Here is a 22,824-nt window from a genome sequence, read left to right on the forward strand (position 1 = left end):
TTCCACTGCATTTCAAGTATTTCTAAATTTCAGTAGTAGGTAAGACAAAAATAATGCACAGATGGCCTCTACAGCACCAAGTATTGTATCTCTTCATGTATATTGTTTGCTGACATCTACCTGTAGCTGATTAGAGGAAAAGGGTCAGTGCCATTCCAGTCCCTTATGATTTAACTTGGGGTCCCCAGACTACATTTCAGATAATATAACACAAGCAGGAAGGGAACCCTTCTAGAAAGGATGGCACCACTAAGATACAGCAGTTTCAAAAACTATTTAAGAGTCAGAATTTTCAGTAAGCACTAAATTTAGGAAAAGTGCACTAAAGATAAGGTGCAAGTATACTGCAATTTCCATGTGGATCAGGACCATTAACAATGATGCTCTGTTTGTGGCATGCAAACAAAGGAAGAAGAAACTGCCATGCGACAGCAGCATATTAAACCATCAAACTCCTTGTGTGTTTATGTTAATCTGAATGAAGAGTCACATGCCATGCACCAGTATATATAATGAAACCACACAGCACACCAGTAAGTTTATTCTTTGGACAATAGCTCAGTGACACAGTGGAAGTGTGGCTGGATATAAAAGAATTAGGTCAAAGAAAAAGAGTGATAACAGGGTGTTTTTATGATTTTTTTGATGGTTGCAAGTGGGTAAATCACTTCAAATGTTGTTGTGTGGAAAGCTTTCTATACACAGTCACAGCCTTCCAGTAGGGCTCACACTATTCACTTGTATTTTGTTATTGTGGTACTCCTTCTGTCCCATTTCTTATTTGTATATACTTTACACTATGTGTATTTATTGGAAAATACTACTGTTAATCCACGGCACTGACTTGCATTAAATTCATGGAGCTACTGAAAAATGAAGAACAATAATACTCAGCAGGGTGATAAATGCTATATCAGCACACATAGCACATCAATATAAATCACTTGCACGCTGTGGTATTTGTATTATTGACAGGTTTTTCTTCAGTGTGGTGCCTCAGCAAGAGAATAAATCAAAGCCTCAACATGCTACTTATTAGCACAGAAATGAGACATTTAACATTTATACATTTAAAATGTTTAGTTTAATCTTTTTGTCCATATTTAAAATGGATTTACACCTTTCAGACACATTAAAAATGCATCAGAGTGAGTTTGTGATACTGAGTATCCCTTCATGAATTTCTAAGTCTATAATCATTTTCTTCACATCATCCATCCATTTTCCAACCTGCTGAATCCAAACACAGGGTCACGGGGGTCTGCTGGAGCCAATCCCAGCCAACACAGGGCACAAGGCAGGGACCAATCCCAGGCAGGGTGCCAACCCACCGCAGGACACGCACAAACACACCCACACACCAAGCACACACTAGGGCCAATTTAGAATCGCCAATACACCTAACCTGCATGCCTTTGGACTGTGGGAGGAAACCCACACAGACACGGGGAGAACATGCAAACTCCACGCAGGGAGGACCTGGGAAGCAAACCCGGGTCTCCTAACTGCGAGGCAGCAGCACTACCACTGCACCACCGTGCCGTCCTTCTTCACATCAACATTTCATTAATTTACTCTCTGCTTTTTGATTAACCTGCTAATGTTATTGCATATAAACAGTGCTGATCATTATTTATTATTAGAGACTAGTTTAGTTTCAGCTCTCATTGCTTTCTCTTTTAAAAAAGAATTACTACCATTCTTTCACAACAAAATTGGCATTTTATGTTAGATTATGGCTAATCAATGGCTGGTTCAAGTCTGGCTGCTAACCAGAATTACCATTTATGGCTATAATCGAACCAGAATGAAATTGTTTTTAAAAATGTGTAATTACTATTTTAAATATTGTGTGATTAAACACCCATGTACAAAGTTCTATGGCTGTCTAAGTGACACTGCATTTGCCAGAAATAGCATCTGCTTTAGATTATTTTTCTCTTGGGGTTAAATGTGTATGACTCACATTGTCTGAATAAATTAACCTTCCCCATCTTACTAGACTTTTTAAATGGAAATCTATCGGCCAGTCCTAACTAGGAGAGAAACAGTTTAGGAAGCGGAGACAGACAGACAGACAGACAGACAGACAGACAGACAGACAGATAGATAGATAGATAGATAGATAGATAGATAGATAGATAGATAGATAGATAGATAGGTATTATTTGTTAATAATAAAAAATAGGAAGCTAAAAGCAGTGTAATGTAATGCCTGCAAGAGCTTGCTTCATCCGTTTATTCAGTGCAGTCAATGTGGACACTTACCTAGTTTAACTCAAAACACTACATTGCTGAAAACAGAATATATTTAACAATACAACACAAGTAACATGTAAAGTACACAATCACAGATGGAATATGAGTTTCTGTAATGACCACACAAGGTGACAGCAATAACAGATTTTTTAATTCAAACCAGGAGATGGATTGAAGTCAGTAAACTAGCCAAAGTAATTACTAGAAAGTCAAAAAAAGGAATCATTTTAAAAAGTTAAGGATGTGAAACAGGAATCATACCTGAGTATGAACAGCGGTTAAAACCAGTAAGAAAAATAATAACACACCAACACTAAGAGTTTTTACTTTGAAAATATCCAAGATGTCCAGCAAGTGCACAATGCTGACCTTTATACCACTGCAGTATAGATGCCAAGTGTTGAGTAATTTCAGTCATCAGGCCTTGCAACCACCAGGCAAGGTGTGTAAATAAAAAAGAAATGTAACCACTGAGTTCCTGGCTTCTCATTCCCCCTTTCAACTGTTTTTTTCCCAAAGACTTATGAATGACTGCACAAAATTAAAAATAAAAATATAAGTCTGATCATGACTCCTGCTGCACCTCATGCCCAGCCAAGGTCAGCTCTTCTCTCTGTGCCTGTGGAGAGAGACCCTCCACCACATGCAAGTGCATGGGCTCTCATTCTGCCGTGTTTGGGAACCTTGGCTCCACCCACAGAAACCAACAAGGCTGAGTTACAGAACTCCAATTCCGATAGTGTCCTGTGGGAATCTGTGGCACCACCACAACCCAGGGGGGCTGTCCAGGGGATAGAATGTTCTGTGACTCAGACCTGTTGGGTTCCATGGGTGCTATCAGGAGGTGCTGCAGGGACTCGGGAGCCCTATGTCATGGGTCTCCAGCCTTACCCAGAAGTGTTCTTGGACCAAGCCTTGGGAACACTGGACGTACTTCCAGGAATAAGATAAAAGGAGCTACCTGTCACTGTCCAGAGTCAGAAGGAGGTGCACAATGCTTGCGTAGAGGAGTGGAGGAGGCAGACAGAGAGAGAGAGACAAAGAGACAGAGAAAAACAGAGAGAGGCAGAGAGAGTTGCAAAGTGCTTTATTGTGGCTGTGCTTTGTTTCTGTGCTTGGTGCTATGGGAAACACTTACCTAAGAAGTGTTTCCCATGAATAAAAACTCTTTTGTGCTTTTACACTTGTACCTGACCTTGTCTGTGTCAGGTTTGGGGGGCAGGAGCACCCCATACAGGCCACAAGTGGTGTAGTTGGCAGGATTTGTGTCCATGCAGAGGCAAGGACCTGATTTATTAAAATCTTGTTGCAAACTCTGACACAATAGTGTGCCGGCATGTTTTAACACTAGAATCCCTGAAGCCTACAAAAAAATTCATAATCCCCGGCCACTTTAGATTCCTTCACACCTCTCCATTAGCGTGCTTTGTTTTGTAAATATGTTGATCCTCACAAGCATCAAGTAACCTGCTGTCTGCCCACTGATCGCCATAGTCAACTAGGGCAAAAAGTTCTCCCAAGCTCAAGTCTTGTTTATCTGGGTGTGAGGTGCCTGGAGTTGTGTAGGGTAAATAATATATCTTTATTTGTAACACACGCATTTCATGTGTGTGGTGTGTCTACAATGATCTATGTAAATGTAGGATGACAGGAAATGTGAGAAATGCAAGAAATGTTAAACAAATACCTAAAACAAACTTTTTTGATGTTAAAGTACTAATGACAAAAGTTTGACATGACGTGTATAATGTGTGAAGACTGAAGTCCAAAAATCAAATAAACACTTTGCTTGAGTGGTGCAGCAGTAAGAGCTGCTGACTCATAATCAAGAGGTCGCTGGTTCAAGTCTGGCTGCTAACCAGAATTACCATTTTGAGTAGTGAGCCGTTCCTATTGTTATTATTACACAATAAAAACATACACTTGATTTGAGTCTGTAACAGCTGGTGTAATTTATAGTACTTGTAAAGGTAAGAGTTTTTTTTTCAGTTTTTTCAGTTTTATTTTCAGTTTTATTCTAGTCACATACATACTCCCTCCAATATGACACTGCTGTTGTCAAATAAAGATGTGCTATAACAGAGGTGAACTCAGATGAGGATGAGGGTTTTACATCGGGAAAAGAGTACAGAAGAACTCCACGCACAAAACGTCCAGTCTCACATAAGAAAAATGCAGCTGCATCAGGCGTAAAGGCACAAGATGGCACTGTTTAGATGCAGCAAGAGATTGGGCATCGCCCTGCCAGTGGATATTATTGGTCAAGCTGCCTTGCATATCCTTCAATAAAACTGCAAGGCATGCTGAGCTCACCAAGGCTGTTTGTGATTATGTTTTGTGATGGTCTTTATATGAAAAACATTTATATGTTACTTATATAAAAGCCACATTCAATGTTATTTACCTATTTACCTTGATGTATTTATTTATCTTCCAACAGCGTAAAGTCACAAGTAGACTGTACAGCTTCCTGTGTTTGATCGACGTGGACATACTGACGTCGTACATTAACCCAATTTCTTTTTGTTTGGTTAAATTCTTGAATATGCAGGCTTAAAAAGAACATCTACATATTAAATAAGACTTAACTAACATCCTCTGAACCACACATTAAGTCCCCCCTTACACCCACCTACCCCCTCTTCCTCAAGGATTATGGGAAAGTTTGTCAAACAAAGAAAAAATCTCGATGCGGAGGAGCAGTGGCTCTACTCTGAGCCCCTCCTGTATGACTGAGCTTCTCACCCTATCTTTAAGGGAAAGCCCAGACACCCTGCGGAAGAAACTCATTTCAGCCGCTTGTATTCGCGATCTCGTTCTTTCGGTCACTACCCATAGCTCATGACCATAGGTGAGGGTAGGAGCGTAGATCGACTGGTAAATTGAGAGCTTTGCCTTACGGCTCAGCTCCCTTTTCACCACAACAGACCGATGCAGAGCCCGCATCACTGCGGATGCCGCACCGATCCGCCTGTCGATCTCACGCTCCATTCTTCCCTCACTCGTGAACAAGACCCCGAGATACTTGAACTCCTCCACTTGAGTCCACCAAACCGGACCCCTTCAACACCCTGGCTGCGCCTAGAAATTCTGTCCATAAAAGTTATGAACAGAATCGGTGACAAAGGGCAGCCCTGGCGGAGTCCAACTCTCACTGGAAACGGGCTGGACTTACTGCCGGCAATACGGACCAAGCTCTGACACCGGTTGTACAGAGACCGAACAGCTCTTATCAGGGGGTCCGTACCCCATACTCCCGGAGCACCCACCACAGGATTCCCCGAGGGACATGGTCGAATGCCTTTTCCAAGTCCACAAAACACATGTAGACCGGTCGGGCAAACTCCCATGCACCCTCCAGGACTCTGCTAAGGGTGAAGAGCTGGTCCACTGTTCCGCGACCAGGACGAAAACCACACTGTTCCTCCTGAATCCGAGGTTCGACTATCCGGCGGACCCTCCTCTCCAGAACCCCGAATAGACTTTTCCAGGGAGGCTGAGGAGTGTGATCCCTCTATAGTTGGAACACACCCTCCGGTCCCCCCTTTTTAAAGAGGGGACCACCACCCCGGTCTGCCAATCCAGAGGCACTGTCCCTGATGTCCATGCGATGTTGCAGAGACGTGTCAACCAAGACAGTCCTACAACATCCAGAGCCTTAAGGAACTCCGGGCGTATCTCATCCACCCCCGGGCCCTGCCACCAAGGAGTTTTTTGACCACCTCGGTGACTTCAGTCCCAGAGATGGGAGAGCCCACCTCAGAGTCCCCAGGCTCTGCTTCCTCATTGGAAGGCATGTTAGTGGGATTGAGGAGGTCTTCGAAGTACTCCTCCCACCGACCCACAGCGTCCGGAGTCGAGGTCAGCAGCGCACCATCCCCACTATATACGGTGTTGACACTGCACTGCTTCCCTCCTGAGACGCCGGACGGTGGACCAGAATCTCCTCGAAGCCGTCCGAAGTCGCTCTCCATGGCCTCTCAAACTCCTCAAACTCCTCCCATGCCCGAGTTTTGCCTCAGCAACAACCGAAGCCATTCGCTTGGCCTGCCGGTACCTATCAGCTGCCTCCAGAGACCCACAGGACAAAAAAGTCCTATAGGACTCCTTCTTCAGCTTGACGGCATCCCTCACCGCCGTGTCCACCAACGGGTTGGGGATTGCCGCCACGACAGGCACCGAGCACCTTGCGGCCACAGCTCCGGTTAGCCGCCTCAACAATAGAGGCACGGAACATGGCCCATTCGGACTCAATGTCCCCACCTCCCTCGGGGCGTGGTTGAAGTTCTGCGGAGGTGGGAGTTGAAGCTACTTCTGACAGGGGACTCTGCCAGCCGTTCCCAGCAGACCCTCACAACACGTTTGGGCCTACCAGGTCTGACCGGCATCTTCCCCCACCATCGAAGCCAACTCACCACCAGGTGGTGATCAGTTGACAGCTCCGCCCCTCTCTTCACCCGAGTGTCCAAGACATATGGCCGCAAGTCCGGCGACACGACCACAAAGTCGATCATCGACCTGAGGCCTAGGGTGTCCTGGTGCCAAGTGCACATATGAACACCCTTATGCTTGAACATGGTGTTCGTTATGGACAATCCGTGGCGAGCACAGAAGTCCAATAACAAAACACCGCTCAGGTTCAGATCGGGGGGGCCATTCCTCCCAATCACGCCCTTCCAGGTCTCACTGTCATTGCCCACGTGAGCATTGAAGTCTCCCAGCAAAACGAGGGAATCCCCAGAAGGTATGCCCTCTAGCAACCCCTCCAGAGACTCCAAAAAGGGTGGATACTCCAAACTGCTGTTCGGCATACGCACAAACAACAGTCAGGACCCTTCCCCCCACCCGAAGGCGGAGGGAGGCCACCCTCTCGTCCACCGGGGTAAACCCCAATGCACAGGCTTCGAGTCTAGGGGCAATAAGTATGCCCACACCTTGCTCGGCCTCTCACCGGGGGCAACTCCAGAGTGGTAGAGAGTCCAGCCCCTCTCAAGGAGATTGGTTCCAGAGTCCAAGCTGTGCGTTGAGGTGAGTCCGACTATATCTAGCCGGAACCTCTCGACCTCGCGCACTAGCTCAGGCTCCTTCCCCTTCAGAGAGGTGACATTCCACGTCCCAAGAGCCAGTTTCTGTAGCCGAGGATCAGACCGCCAAGGTCCCCGCCTTCGGCCACCACCCAACTCACACTGCACCCAACCTCCTTGGCCCCTCCCATAGGTGGTGAGCCCATGGGGAGGAGGACCCACGTTACCTCTTGGGCTGTGCCCGGCCGAGCCCCATGGGTGCAGGCCCGGCCACCAGGCGCCGCCATGAGCCCCACCTCCAGGCCTGGCTCCAGAGGGGGGCCCCGGTGACCCGCGTCCGGGCAAGGGAAAACGTCGTCCACAGTTTTATTTTCATTGGAGGTTTATTGAACCGCTCTTTGTCTCATCCCTCACCTAGGACCAGTTTGCCTTGGGTGGCCCTACCAGGGGCATAAAGCCCTGGACAACATAGCTCCTAGGATCATTGGGACACGCAAACCCCTCCACCACGATAAGGTGACGGTTCAAGGAGGAGGAGAAAATATCCTATTTTATATTATGGTCCTAAAGAGACATTTCATTATTCATTCTTGGAATTGTGTTGTAGTGATTTTCTGGCTCAGTAATGTACAAAGTACAAAATGAGCCATAAGGCTTTTCTACTGGAAGGCTGCAATGCCAAAATGAGGCCTTGCCTTCCAAATCTAGCCTCAGGCTTTTCTGTGGAGTAGTACTTCAGATGGGACTTTCCTCAAACCATAACACACATAAAGAGGAAACCCCACACTAAAAATAATCCTTATTAATCTTAAAATAATATTCAAAGAAGTAGAGGAAACCAGAAATCCTAGAACTTGTGCCTAAAAAAACTATCTAGAAAAAACAAATCCAGTCCATCCATGCACATATCTATTTTCTTAATTTCGTTTATCCTAGACAGGATCGCTGGCCAGCTGGAGCCTATCTCAGCAAACAACGGGCACAAGACAGGAAGAACACTAATCAAAAGTCAACAAACACAGAGCAAAAATAATCAAAATACCAGAAAATCCAAAAAGTACTTAAAAATATATAGGTAGAGGGCAGTCCTTCATTTGAAATGTCATGACATCCTTACCCCCTAAAACTCTATATAAAGGGCACAGGGCACATAACTAAAGTCACTAATTCAAAATAAGCATAATATATACATACTGTACAAAATAATGACTAAACAAAAATTTATACAAGACATAATGTACAGGAGGATCAAACACACAAGCAATAGCATAATATTCACAATAATAATGTTTAAAGAGTAACAAAAGGGTCACAAAAATTTGACAACACTTAAGCCACAGTTGAGACCTTGGCTAAAACATGGCAGAAATAGAGTCATGGAAGTGCATAATCATGAATAGCTGAACTAATCTGAAACTAAACTGTGCATTGTTACAGGAGTTATTTGCTAGGTAAAAGTTGTTCATAACACTATACACAAGTGTTTTTATAATTGCTTTGGCAAAAATACTACTGCTTTGTGATAAATGGTGTCATCTGAACTGCGGTTATACATTACAAGAGTTATGTTTTAGACAGCGTTTTTTTACATGGCTTAGGTTAACACTTTTTGGTTTATGTTAAAGTATTAAGAAATAATCTTTGTAATTGAAATATTTATTAACGACAGGGAAAAAAAATCATAAAAATGCTCAAAACAGCAAATAGGATGTGCTTGAGAGGATATCCAAAGCAAACGTCCCAAAAGCAAAATTCATAGGAAAAATTAGGAGAAACAGCAGAAATAATCAGACAAAACAGTAAACACTCCTAACACATTCTATACACCACCACCTGAAATCCTCATCTCTGGGTCTTAAATAGCCCGAGTAAGGTCTCAGGAGTGGTGGTGTCAGGGTGACCCCTCTTGGAGTACCACCCATTAAGCACAAGCAACATTAAAGAACAATACATTACACATAGACACTAAATGAAACATAAACATTAATGTTTACAAAAATTATATAAACACATGACATATACTTTAAAATAAAAGAAAAAAAAAGAATGATAACCAAAGCCAGGAAAAAATATGGTTAAAACATAACAACATTTAACTTCGGATATGCATAAATTGACTTAAAGCACAACAGTGTATTTAAATGGCAGAGACAGGCAGTATAAAAATGGGTACTCTGAGATGAGTTCTCACATATCTCACAGGAGGTCACCATTGATTCTCACTAATCATTTCAAGCAATGTTGATCATCACATACCTATACTTCTTACATGATGTGGCATACCTGTAAAAGAATTATACATAGTCACAACTGCAGAATTAAAATGGCAAGACGAAATGACTTTAAAAACTTAACAAAATGCTCCATTTACTAAGAGGGTAGAGATTTAAATTGCATATTTCAAGACACGAGTACAAGTAAATAACCAGAAAAAGTGATGCATAAGTTTTTCCATCATTACACAAAGAAACCTTGCAGCAGATTTCATATAGGATTGTAATTATTAAGAGTGTATATTGAAAATTACTCCTTTTTTTCTTTTCATGGTAGAACTGTGAAAAAGAGCCAGGCTATTTATTTCATCCTCAAATATATTATTAGAGATGACTCATCAGTCGAGTAATGCAAATGTATATAATTAAAAACTGCTCAAATGGACATTTAATATTTAGAAGCTAAAATAAAACTGATATGAAGGGAATTTGTCAATTCATAAATTTATCCACTCTTTCAACACACTGTTAAGATCACACGGAGTCTAGGCTGGTAGCTTTTAACGACACCTGATTGCGGGGCATACTCAAGCAATTCAATTTGAAGCCACCAGTCAACCTATCCTGTTAAAAAAAATGTGGAATGCAAAACCTGAACGCACATGCTGTAATGTCCCGGTAAGAGATTTTACCCAAAGCCCGCAGAATCTACAAAATAATTTTGAGTCATTAAAAAACTTTTATAAGAAAACGTTAAAAATTAACGGTCATTGTAAACGTTACTACAATGGGCTATGAAAAGATCGTTTTGTATTAATATTATCTTTTACTTATAGAAAATATTTTTTCTAAATTACTTATGCTTTTATGTATGGCACATGTTTGTGTGTGTGTATATGGCCGGATGTGGAATTAAAAACTATCTTTACTGAAGTGTATTTTTCTCCCTGCTCACATCCGCAGGTTTTATTACCTTGTTATGATTTTACGGAGAACGTTCACCCAGAATTTGCACTTCGTTCCGTAGTGATGAAATAAATATGGAATCCAAACTGTGATCAATATTTTATCATAATTTTGACTTTTATCCCACTGTGATCATGTTCGCTAATAGAAGCAGTCCTCCGTGAGACTGTTAATGAAATGACGTCATATACAATTGGATTTACAAAAACGCGTCTTCAGCACAGTTTTGCGCCCAGTATCTCCAAATAGGTATTGCAGCAGCCTACTGCGCAGTCTCTGACGTCAGCACAGCTGTTGGTTGGATAGGCGGAGGCCAAGGTGCCTGCGTTAGCGAGGGGGCGTGGTGCGGATGTTTGGAGGCGGAGTTTTTGCTTCAGTGTCGTTCTGTGTTTGATGGCAGGAGGAGCTCGGGGAGAGAGGAAAAAGACGGTATAAGGCAGAGAATTGAAGAGGAAACAAGAAAGAAAAAAGGGGATTACGTGCCAGTGATACTTGAAGAAGAATGAAAAAGCAAAGGAGATACACCCGCTGAATCTCTTAAACAGAGGCGCCGCATAAGCAAAGAAAGCCTGTTGCAGCCCTGAAAAGGAAAGATAACAGAGACGGAAAGAGAGAGGGGCAGAGTCACTTGCGGATAAAGCCAACGTGAAGGTGAGGGACTCGGGTAAAATGAAAAGAAAAGTGGCAGAGTCGCCGAAAAGTCTGTGCAACATCGCAGGGGGAAGGAACTAGTGGAACGAATAAGTATGTCCTTGAGTCATATAGTAGAGAATTAAAGGAATGCTTCGGTCGATCTTTTCTGGTTCTGCCTTGTTCTTAAAGGGGGTTGGGAGGTGGAAGCAATATACGGACGAAACGGCGACTGGGGGGGTGGGATTGATGCAAGGCGAATGCCGTGGATAAATCGGAGCAAGCGTTAAGAGTAGCAGTAACTCTTGCCTCTTGCTAATAGTGTTTTTCTTGACAGATAATACGAGAAGGGTGTAAGTGCAAAGAGGTCTATTATTATTAATAGTAGAAATACCGTATAGCCGTTGTATGTGCGTGTTTGGTTTTAAACACGTGTTTAAAAGATAAACGGACAATATAATTCAGCTAGCTATGGTGTAACGTCAGGGTTTAACTGTCTTTGCGTCAAAAACGAATTCATCGATTGGGACGACTTTGAGGGGATGCTAACCATGGTGAGTTATATATGCTTATTTTAGGAGATTGGCACCAGTGATGGGGCTTGTAGATAAACAAGACAGCCTCATCGTGAAGCAGTTAAATGCCCACGAAGAAAGGTGTGAGATCGGAGGTGTAGTCATCTTCCTGTGCAGCTAGTTCGGCTGCGACAACCGACCCAGCTGGGCGTATTGTTGGTAAAAGAGGTGCATGTGTGCTTTTTCGAGAGGGTAAAGGGTTAGGTTTGCCTGTTTTGATTTTTCATACATTCTTTTTTTTTTAAACAGATAATTGAAAATAAACCAGATGCAAGCCAATTAGAGAAGGAAAAGAAGAATGCAGAAACGCACGGCTTTTTATTAATTTGTTTTTTGGACGAAGGAATTGACACGTTTTACACCAAGAAAGTAGATAATAATAATTAAATAAAATAAACAAGAAAAAACAATCTGATGCTTTGACAAGCAACCCCCCTTCCCCCTCCCTTCCATCCCTTCCTTTCACCTCCACTCCCCCTGCCTTTTTATTTTTATGCAAATGAATATTGGGCTTTCCATTGTGCCCAGTGTTGTCAGACAGTGCCTAAGACCAAAAAATAACTTCAGAAGTCGCACCCCTCCCACCCCCTCCTTCCTAACTCCAAAACGCAGTGTTTCCCTAATTTAGGGGCCTTATGTGTGGGAGCCAAAGAAATGTTTCCAGCATTTCCAGATGGACAGTGTCTTGCTTAAACTACACTCCAATGCGCTAGGATTGAAGCCTTTTGTCTCGGGAAATTTTGAGGAGTTGCTGTTTTTATTTTCTCCAGATGTGCTGTCCATTCCTTTGAACGGAAACATACACCCCTTTACATGAGATCCAGTGGAAGCAATGGGATTGACCAACGTTACCAGATGAGAGTGAAATCCCTGGAAGTGGGATCAAAGATCACTTAAAGCATTCAGTTCTTTAAAGACTTAGTTTTCTTCAGCTTGAAATGAATTTTGTTTCTCATCTAAAAGAAGGGCTATACTGCCCAGTAACTGACCATGCTTTAGTAAGCAGCTACCAATTGTGAAGCTCCTGTTTTCTCATCATTGCCCATCAAAGGCCAAACAGTGAGATCTTCTTTGACTTTTGCTGTTTTATTTATTTATTTATTTTGCAGTTTTATTTGTAAGATGAACAGATCTCTATGAGGCAGCACTGGAACTGCAGGGCTAACTATGGCACAAACCAGTTTGTTGCAAGGGAAGAGGTTTTACTGCAGGGAGTGGGTCTTCCACAAGCTCCAGCACTGCCTCCAGGAAAAGACAAATGCCATCACTGGAGTGAATTGTACACCTACTAAACAGGCTAGTACTAGTGCCCCTTCCAGTAATGGTAGTCCAGCACTAAGTAGAGGGGCAAGCTGGGGAGTGCTGCTTGTTGGAGGTCCTGGCAGCGGAAAGACAGCATTGTGTACGGAGCTGCTGTGGCCGAGTTCTCCTCAGGGATTACAAAGGGGCTTGCATCGCCAGGTTCTAGCTTTTCACTTCTGTCGCGCTGATGATTCAGACACGCTGTGTGTTAGCGGGTTCATTCGGGGTCTTGTGGCTCAGATCTGCAGGAGTGGGATGCTCAAGGGCTTTGAAGAGAAAGTGAGAGACTCAGCTGTTCAAAGTGCTCTACAGCCTGGAGAGTGTGAGAGGAACCCTGCCGAGGCTTTCAAAAGGTACTGGCAACCCAATGTCCTCTAAATCCTTCTTTATTGTTGTGCTTTACATGTGATATTCATTGGGTGTCATTAAGCTGCTCCTGCAGAGCTGAAGAGTTATCTTAATCAGGGAAGCTTAACAAGAAAAATGAGAATAGACCTATGTTGCCCTATATGTGCAGTTTGTCTAGTGTTGAGATTAGTGTGATACTACATTTTATGTGTACCAGTTTCAGAACTTCCTTTCTTGTCTCCATTTTTTTTTTCTTTCCATAATTCGTGATGTTGGAGGCCAGAGATTCTTTAAGCAGAAGTGGTCATAAGGCACAGAATAGCACAATTTAGTTAGTATTTTACACTAGTATTGATTTAAGGTTTACCCAACAGCCACTTTTTGTGCACTGGTAGTATACATTTATGTGAAAGCAATCAAGCACCGATTTATGTGCCACCACTATTATTTATGTTGTTACTCACTTTAAAAGTTAGTTGCATCCTTTCTGTCCTGTGTTGAAGAGCTACACTTAAGGGGTACATGGAGATAGACTGTGTTGTAAATCGCTGGCTTGCAGAGGTTAAATCACGTGTGTAATTCAATGCCATACTGCAGCCACCACCTCCTCATGCTGTTAAATTCAAATTCACAGTCAGTATGAAAAGTAGGTCACACGCTCAAGGAAGACAAAGGTGAGCTTCCTGAGGCCACTTTTCCTGCAAAATGATAATCATTCAGTTTGAATTACATATACTTCTGAATAGTGCTTTCTCAGTCTGAGATTTAATTTTTTCTCTCCCTTTTAAGCTTAAGCACATTCACATATTCCTTATATATAATGTATATAATTTGTAATCCTGTTTTTTCTCCTTTTGTTAGTTATATATTTTTTTGTGCTATGGGGCAGGGAGTGTAAGGTTTGGCCTTCAATCTAGCTTTAATGAAGACATTTTTTCTTCTCTTGTCTCCACTTGGACATGTTGTGTCTGCCAGCAGGGTTAAAATCATGTCAGAATGAAAGACTTTTGCAACTTACAGTCTGTGCACAGGCAGGCACCATGAAGTGTTTAGCGCACTTAACTCTATGTGGGCAAACAAGCAGCTGCTGGTACAGTGTTCCATTATCTGTATAAAGTGTTACATTTCACCGGGTTCAGGCTTTTATCTTTGCCTTTAATATTTTTAAATTCGGATGTAATGGTTTTTGTTTCTTAAATTGCAACTGATGTCTCTTTTAGTGACACATTCAGACAAATTTCTCTATTCATCGAAGGAGTCGATTTCTGTCTCTTGAGTATTCCAACATTGGCACAGTTACCTTTTCCCAGTGTTCATTAGCTTCAAGGTAGAGGTGTGGATATAACAATAAAAATGTTTTTTTAAGAATATAACATTACACTGAAAGTTTATAGAATTTGTTTACCAAATCTATAATAAGCAAAGCATAAAATGCACGTGTTTTCATAACTTGCACAGTGTCTGATTGTGTTGGTTTTTAAAACATTTTTTTACATTTGTTTGCTAGTTGTTACTGTTACTTTTCAGAGCTATCAGAAAAGATTGGCACACATGCCATAAAAGACAAGATCAAAAGTTTCCCGTAGCCTTCATCTGGTGTACAGCTGCAAAAGATTCAGACAGGATTAGACTGCTTCTTAAGTGATGCTACTGTGACTTACAGAGAGCCTATGGAATATCTAGCAACCATACAGCAACAATTTTCTACATCATGGAGTACAGGGTATGATCTGATGTTGGATCAAATGACTGATGACTCTCTGTGTTGGTTTTTTGGCACTGGCACATCTTGCTGAAAAGTGTATATTATTAAATAATACAGGTTGCACATCTGGTTGGTTCTTTTAGGGATGCAAACCCAACAGGACTATTAAAACTCTTTAGCTAGTCTATTAAAATATCAAATGATTTGTATATGTCTGGTTTAAGTGCCATGATTACTATATGTATTAAAATTTGTATTCTCTGCATAAATGGTATCAGATTACACTATACAATCTATATAATCAACATGGAACTCCATACATCCATTTCCTTAACCCATCTAATCGAAGTTGGATTATCTGAAAACTGGAGCCTAACCTGGGAGCATTGACCATAAGGCAGGAATCAACCCTGAATATGGTGGCATTTGATCACAGAGTACACCCATACATGCACATATACTGACTTATACTAGAACAACTTTGACAAACTAATTTGCATGTCTTTGCCATATGTGTGATACAGAAAGAACATGTAAGTAGAGATTGGTAAATTTGAATCTAATCTCCTGGGTCTGTGAGACAGAAATGTTGATCACTGTGCTATCCAGTAAGTAAAACTGTAATGGGCTTATTGGATCATTATTGTCATGTGTACAGAGTACAGTGAAGTTATTACTTGCATCTGCTAATCAATATTCAACATATTGCCACCCTCCATTGCAGTAGTAACTTTGCAGAACTCCTTTGAAGTTGAAATTAATTTGATACAATCTGCTTTTATTGTCTTGATAAGCAAACCGTAAAAATAGCATGTTTATTTTCCTTTTTTTGGGTTTGGCTATGAGGACAGACTTGTAGGGATTGCCTTATTTTGTGCATTTTCATCTTTGAATTCTTCATGTGTGCTATTTGTTATTCATTTATCTGTATTCTTTGCTCCCTTCTTTCACTGTCATAAAAATTTAATTGTACAGTTCAAAGAAGTCCTCGTATTATATAGCAACTCGATTATAATTGCACTCTGTTACAGTACTCTTTTTTTTTATGTATACTTTATAATACAAGGTATACTCCAAGCCAATACTGACATCTGAAACATTTTTGGTTTCAAAACAAGTTCTTTTCCTTGTAGATCTCAGTAATGTGGTCTACAGTAATCTACAGTAATTATGTGTAAAACTTTCATATTTTATGGTGTATTATCTTGACAGGGATATAGCCTTGGTACTTTCTGTATCATATTCTCCTCACTTAGAATATTACTCCGGTTATAACTGGGGTCTGACAATTCCAGTGACCTGGCTTTGATTCACATCTTAGTCCCTGTCTGTTATCTGTTTGGCTTTCCATTCATGTACCAAGTATATATTTCTTTTAAAGTGGGTGTTAGAATTTCTGTGCGTTCCCCGTGCCACTGCTGGGAGTTACAGGGCCAGTTTTATTAAGATTTACTGAAGTTTTTGACACAGTTTCTGTTCATCAGGAGTCTTGAACAAATGTTATTGCTGGCAAATGTTTAATATCTGAATAATCTCAACAAGATCAGCTACTTCAGTCTATAGTCTACATTCTGCAGTAGTCTACAAATAAGAAGTGTATTTTTAAAAGAAATAAAATGATGAAATTATTTAATTATATTTACAAGGTGTTTAATCAATTATGTGTTTTTTCACAATTTACTCACTTTTATATTGTATTTTGTTGCTATTTTCCATGTAATATCTTTGCATAGTTTCATTTTTATTTCATTAATTTTTGGCACAAATGGTATTCAATAGTACAGAGGAAGATTATATACTATGTGTTGGGTTAGTGTATTTTTATTGTGACTAGCCTTAACTTCAGCTTGTAGACAGAAAGGTAGCAATATCATGTTAACTCTAAGAGTGATACAAGACTGAGGGATCTGTTCCAGTGACTGAGAAAGCTTGCTCTTCTTTTTATGTAAGATTATCAGTGTTAGAGCCATCAGTTAATGTTTTGCTTGTGTGCATTTAGTAGTGTGCTTCCTAATGTTTCCATTAAAAGTATATGTTAGCATTAATCATGGTTTAATGTGCAGAGCAGCTTCAGTATTAAAGAAACAACATAAGGAGAACAGTACTAGTCCAAACAGATGATGCATTCTACCCTAAGCTTCTAGCTGAATGTACTGTATGTATGTATGTATGTATGTATATGTGTGTATGTATGTATGTATGTATGTATGTATGTATGTATATATATATAGATATATAGATAGATAGATAGAGATATATATATATATATATAGATATATATATATAATAGATAGATAGATAGAGATATATATAGATAGATAGATAGAGATATATATAGATAGATAGATAGAGATATATATAGATAGATAGATAGATAGAGATATATATAGATAGATAGATAGAGATATATAGATAGATAGATAGATAGATAGATAGAGATATAGATATATATATATATATATATCCCGTGACCCTGTATTCGGATTCAGCGGGTTAGAAAATGGATATATATATATATATATATATATATATATATAGTTTACTGTGAGAATAATGTATATTCTTAATAGCAGAGATCTGTTCTTTTTAAATGTCATGTGTTTACAATAAATAATTGTGATCAGTTATTCTTTTCATCATAAAGAAGGTGACTTTATAAAAAAGCTAATTGCCAAATCTGGATTTTTGTTACAATCTTAATCTTTCATGCTGGTCTTCTGCCCAGATCTCTGTCAGAAGCATTGTTGATGTGCATTCTTTGTGTTGACAAAAATTGTTAACTCTCAGTTGGCTAGAATCAATGTTTGAGTTTTGCATTTTCTTTTGTGATGCCTCACACTTTGTTGCCTCTTACAGTTGATGGAGAAAATCAGCCTTTGTGCTTAAATGACTTCTGTGCTAACAAGTGGTTCTTTGTAGCCTGAGTTTAGTTATGGAGAGAAGTTTATGATCCTTATCATTACCATATGTTTGGTAATATACAGTATTTAACTTTATTTCATGATTGCATTTCTAAGTCAATAATAACAAATGATCATAGGAAATTTTGTAGCAGGAGTGATGTAATGTAGCAGTCTGTATCAGAGAAACAAAGCATTGTGTTTTTTTTTCATTTGGACTTGAATTTGTATCAGCAGATTATGATAATTGGCAACTGGGCACTTCACTTATCATGGGTGGCATTCATTTTTGGCATTGTGCTGACATTAATAATGCAGGCCTCTTTCTTTATGGGCAGTGACTTACATTACCTTATCAACGGCTGCTTTTGAATTGGCAGCACTGATGAAATAGCATAAGCCTTTTGTTTCCGAATGAAAGATTTTTCTCCCACTGAGCTATGTGCTGGTAAACTCCATCTTAGATAGTAAAGAAAGATATTGGTATAAATTTTGATAAACAGCTGTAAGACAGTGCAAGTATATCCAAAGACTGAAGTGTGAAATAAGTCTTAAATTGTTTTATCCAGAAAACATTTATGATACAGATGGTTACTACTTAGTGCATTGGATTTTTAAAACAACATTATGTTTAGAGGGATTACAGGATTTATAACGGGGATCTCAAAGTCAGTTCCTAGTGGGTTGTTTATTAATGGTGTTAATGAAATACACATTATTCAGTCACATAAGATATTTTTATTATTATTGGCATTCTTTTTCTAAGTACATCACCATGGTGTTGTGTGGGCAGAAGTAGCTCATTATTTCTTCTTATTCTTTTTACTTTTTTCCTTTCATATATTTTAGTGAAACTAATATTTTATAATGAACACAGATAGCTGTAGATTTTTGTTAGCTGGTTACCTTTTTTAATTAAGTGTCAACTGGTATCTGAAAACTGAGACAAGTGATGTTTCTGAACCTTACAGAGCCACTCTTTTTGTATTAAAGCAAAAGTACAGTCTATTATCAGTAGTGATTGACTGATTATTAAGAAAGTGGCCTGACAAAAATGTGCAGCCACTGAGGTCTTCCATGTTTTGAGTTCCAGGTCCAGGTGTTTTGATTGTTTGCTTTTTGAAGGAGTTTATGGACTGTTTTGTGTTGGCTATAACATTAGACTTATCTATTTTAACAGTGCAACACTGTAAACGTTTCTAATCAAGGGCATTATTAATATCTGTCTTGATAAGGTCTTTTTTCTGGAGACTTTATTTTTGTAAAACAAATGTTCTTGTTGTCTTCTATAAATCAGTTAAATCTATCTTGAATGAACTGGTTGTAGCATTACCAAATTCAGGCAGTTTAATGATTCTGTGTAAATGTTGCTGATTTTAGTTCTCTCTCTGTATTTCTGTAGTTCTTATTTTCTCCATATTTTCTTCACCAGCTTAAATATGACTGTTAAAAAGAAGAATCTTTCATGTGGCTTGTATTACAAGTGCTGTAGCTGTATTTTTACTTTAGCAAAAAAGCAAAGAGAAGGGTTTGATTTACAGTCTGTGAATTGCATCCTACTACTTTGTTTATAACCTGCTAAGTCATCAAGTAGTAGTATTTGCATAACATTTTTATTTAAAATATGAAGGTTTATACCAGCATTTTAATATTTTAGAGAGTAGCAGTTCTTAAACAGATTTCAGTCATTTCAAAACTTTTCCTGTTTATCATCTCGGACGGATGTTTTTGACCTACATTTATGCCTGACCTTGTAATAATGTATGAAATTGCTCCTTGACTCTTTGACTGATGCCCTCATCAGTAAAATGGTGTGCTGTCCTTCTTGTTGTATCTGCAACTGTCACTAGGATCTGATTTATACAGCATTAGGTAGCTGCTAAGAAGTAAAATGATCAAAGGTGATGTTAGTTGGGTCGTGAGTCTTGACACGTAATAGAGTATAAAAGGCATTACATGAAGTCTTTGGGGGAGAATTGAACAGCTAAAGACACCTAAACAATGGAGCTTATGGTAGGAGCCCCTATGCTTCTCACACTAGCGTAAACATATTTTTTAAAAAGCCATTGTTTAATCATAATATAAACTTATTTTATTGTGCTTCAGGTGTACCGGTTTGGTTCACATGATGATTAAGCATAGTTTGAAAATGGGGAAAAATAGTAGGATAGAACTGCATTATAGGCTCAGCTTTACATAAAGGTGCATAACTTGTTCTTACTAGGAGTTCATTATACAGATGAGTGGAAACACATGATGTCAACCCTGTGTGTGGGCAGGGTTAAGTTACTGTTTTTATTTATTTATTTTTTGTTTGTTTCTTTAATGTTTCTCCTTCATGCCACAAAGCCTGTATTAGGTTATTTAACAAATCATGAGTGAGTGTGCTCTGCAATGGAGTCTATCTAGTATTGTTTTCTACGTTGTAGCTAAAAAATGTTTGGATCGGCTATTGCTCTCAATGTTGGTGTACTGGATTAAGTTAGTTTGAAAATGTATGGATGGCCACATTTATACAGGGCATACTTTCTTAAAGTAAACAATTGTTTACCTTATAAATTGTTTTTTGAAAGCCCTATATTGACAGTGCTGTTAACATTGCTTTATAGATAATAGTGTTAGTCTCCACGCTGAGGCTAATGATACTTTGTAAGGGAACAGGCTGTAGTTTTTCACAGTTTTTCGTTTGTACTAATAATTACTGGAACACAATTCACCTTCATTTCATGTCTTTGTGCTTGCTTTTATTAGAATGTTAAGTAGCATCAAGATATGGAATAAGTATAGTCCATTCATCCAGAAGGTTGTGGCAGTGGCTAAAATAATTTTTATTCAGAAGAATAGAGATTTTGCCAAGTTGAACAAGAGCTTGAAATTTTGTAATATTTTTTTTCTGGATTTTTGACATTTTAACACATGAAAGTATGTGCCTTTCAGAGTGGGAGAAAAAAAGGCCTTTCATTTGGTTTTCCGAATGTCTTATTGAACAAATTTGATTATGTTTAGTATATGTTGTCGGTGGAGTGGTGGTTCTAAGGCTAGGGATCTGCACTGGTAATTGGAAAGTTGCCAGTTCGAATCCCATAAACGCCAAAAGTGACTCTACTTCGTTAGGCCCTTGAGCAAGGCCCTTAATCTGCAATTGCTCCGTCCTGGGTATGACATTAATCTGCATCCAGACCTGCAAGTAAGCCCTCCAACCTGCAGGGAAAACTTGGGGATTGGTGGCAGAATTGGCACTCCAGCCACTGCAAAAACCTCACACTGGTTCCATTCCATTTGAACTTGTGTGGTGATGAGGTGTCACCTGTTGCATGGCTACACTTGGGTCTCAATCTGGGATCCTGAGTTGGTTTGTCATGTGGTGGGTGTGGCAATGCGCTGTCTCAGCGTGTGCTCCTAACCTCTCTACGTCGTCTGATAGTGCCTTTAGATTTCCGGTTTACTTGAGGAGTTGAATCACTTAATAATTAATTTTAGGTTTTCATAGTAGTAGCACCAGTAGAGAGCAACATTGGATACAGGACGTTGGTGGCTCAATTTTTATGCTTGCAGCTATTTTTATGATTTAATTAGAAAAATATGCTTAGTAGGCACAAGATAATTTACTTTTACCAATAGCTATAAAATATTTCAGTTAGAGTTGTTTTTTTTCTTTTTTTCGTGTGTTATTTGAGCCTGTGTGATAGATAAAGGCCTCATATAGTGGTTTTTCCTACCTTCTATACATGATGCTGCTGAACAAGATCTCCGAATCCCTGTGAACCTGAATTAGATTAGACCAGTTTGGTAATGTTGAGTGTCATCTGAACTGATTGAGTAATCATTACATTGTATTTAACACATTTTAGCAGAACATATTAAACAGTCAATTTATTATAGACGAGCAAAATACCTGCGCTTCGCAGCGGAGAAGTAGTGTGTCAAAGAAGTTATGAAAAAGAAAAGGAAACATTTTAAAAATAACGTAGCATGATTGTCAATGTAATTGTTTTGTCACTGTTATGAGTGTTGCTGTCATCAAGGATTTGATTATCATTATTTCTTTCAATCAGGTTTGTATTTGGAGGACGTGTTGTGTTCAAGTTACATTCCGTGTTTGTCAACCGTTGTAAAGATAAGAGGTTTCATTCATCGAAGTGTTCACTAACCAAATCGCTACTTGTGAATCTAAGATGTTTAACGGGCATTCCTGGTATTAACTTGTGGATTTGCCTGTGAATATTTAGTGGCAGCGTGTCTGTGAACTTATGGAATTGCCTGCGACTATTTAGAGACCGCGTGTTTATTAACTTTTTTTCTGCGAGTATTTGGTGGCGTCACAAAGTTGTTTCCGTCTAGCTGCATCAGAAAATGTACCACGACGTCTGACATGCCTCCTTTTTACTGTTTTCTCACAGCTTGGATTGCTGCTGTCATAATTGGTTTGAGTTTCATGGTTTGTTTCAATTACGTTAGTATTAGCAGGACTTGTGTTGAAGAGACATTCGGCATCTGTCAAGCGCAAAAAATGTAAGCCAATCTTCGTGACGGAAGAAGGCCGCTTGGTGTGCGGAGCCGGTGCTTTGCCGGTGCGGAGCCGGGTCCGTAAAAGGAGAAAGGGGCGGACGCATGCTAGATTAGCCACGCGTCGCTGGAAGGTAAACAGAGAGCCCTTAAAGCGGCGGCGGGATAGAGGCAAGGCAGACAGAACGATTCAATCAATCAAGGTTTATAAAACGAAATATCAAACAATACAAGAAAAATAACTATATACAATAAATAGAACATGAAATAACTAATAGAAATCAAACACTTATCAAAAAAAGAACATGAAATAACTATATGCATGAAAGAACAATAATGAAATAACTATATAGTAAAAATAATTAATGAAAAAGTATATATATAGAATAAAAAATA

At 39.7% G+C, this 22,824-nt stretch overlaps 1 protein-coding gene across 1 annotated transcript in view; it reads left to right on the forward strand.

The window, feature by feature from the left end:
- Nucleotides 1-10,791: 10,791 nt before the first annotated feature.
- Nucleotides 10,792-22,824, forward strand: part of ankrd50 (ankyrin repeat domain 50) — a 101,930-nt gene continuing 89,897 nt past the window's right edge. Inside the window, exons 1-2 of the mRNA XM_039751218.1 lie at nucleotides 10,792-11,113; nucleotides 11,917-13,322. Of these exons, the coding sequence (XP_039607152.1) occupies nucleotides 12,835-13,322 (488 nt within the window). The 5' untranslated portion in view covers nucleotides 10,792-11,113; nucleotides 11,917-12,834. The remainder of the gene's footprint in view (nucleotides 11,114-11,916; nucleotides 13,323-22,824) is intronic.

Source organism: Polypterus senegalus, chromosome 4 (genome assembly GCF_016835505.1).
Source record: "Polypterus senegalus isolate Bchr_013 chromosome 4, ASM1683550v1, whole genome shotgun sequence".
NCBI lineage: Eukaryota > Metazoa > Chordata > Cladistia > Polypteriformes > Polypteridae > Polypterus > Polypterus senegalus.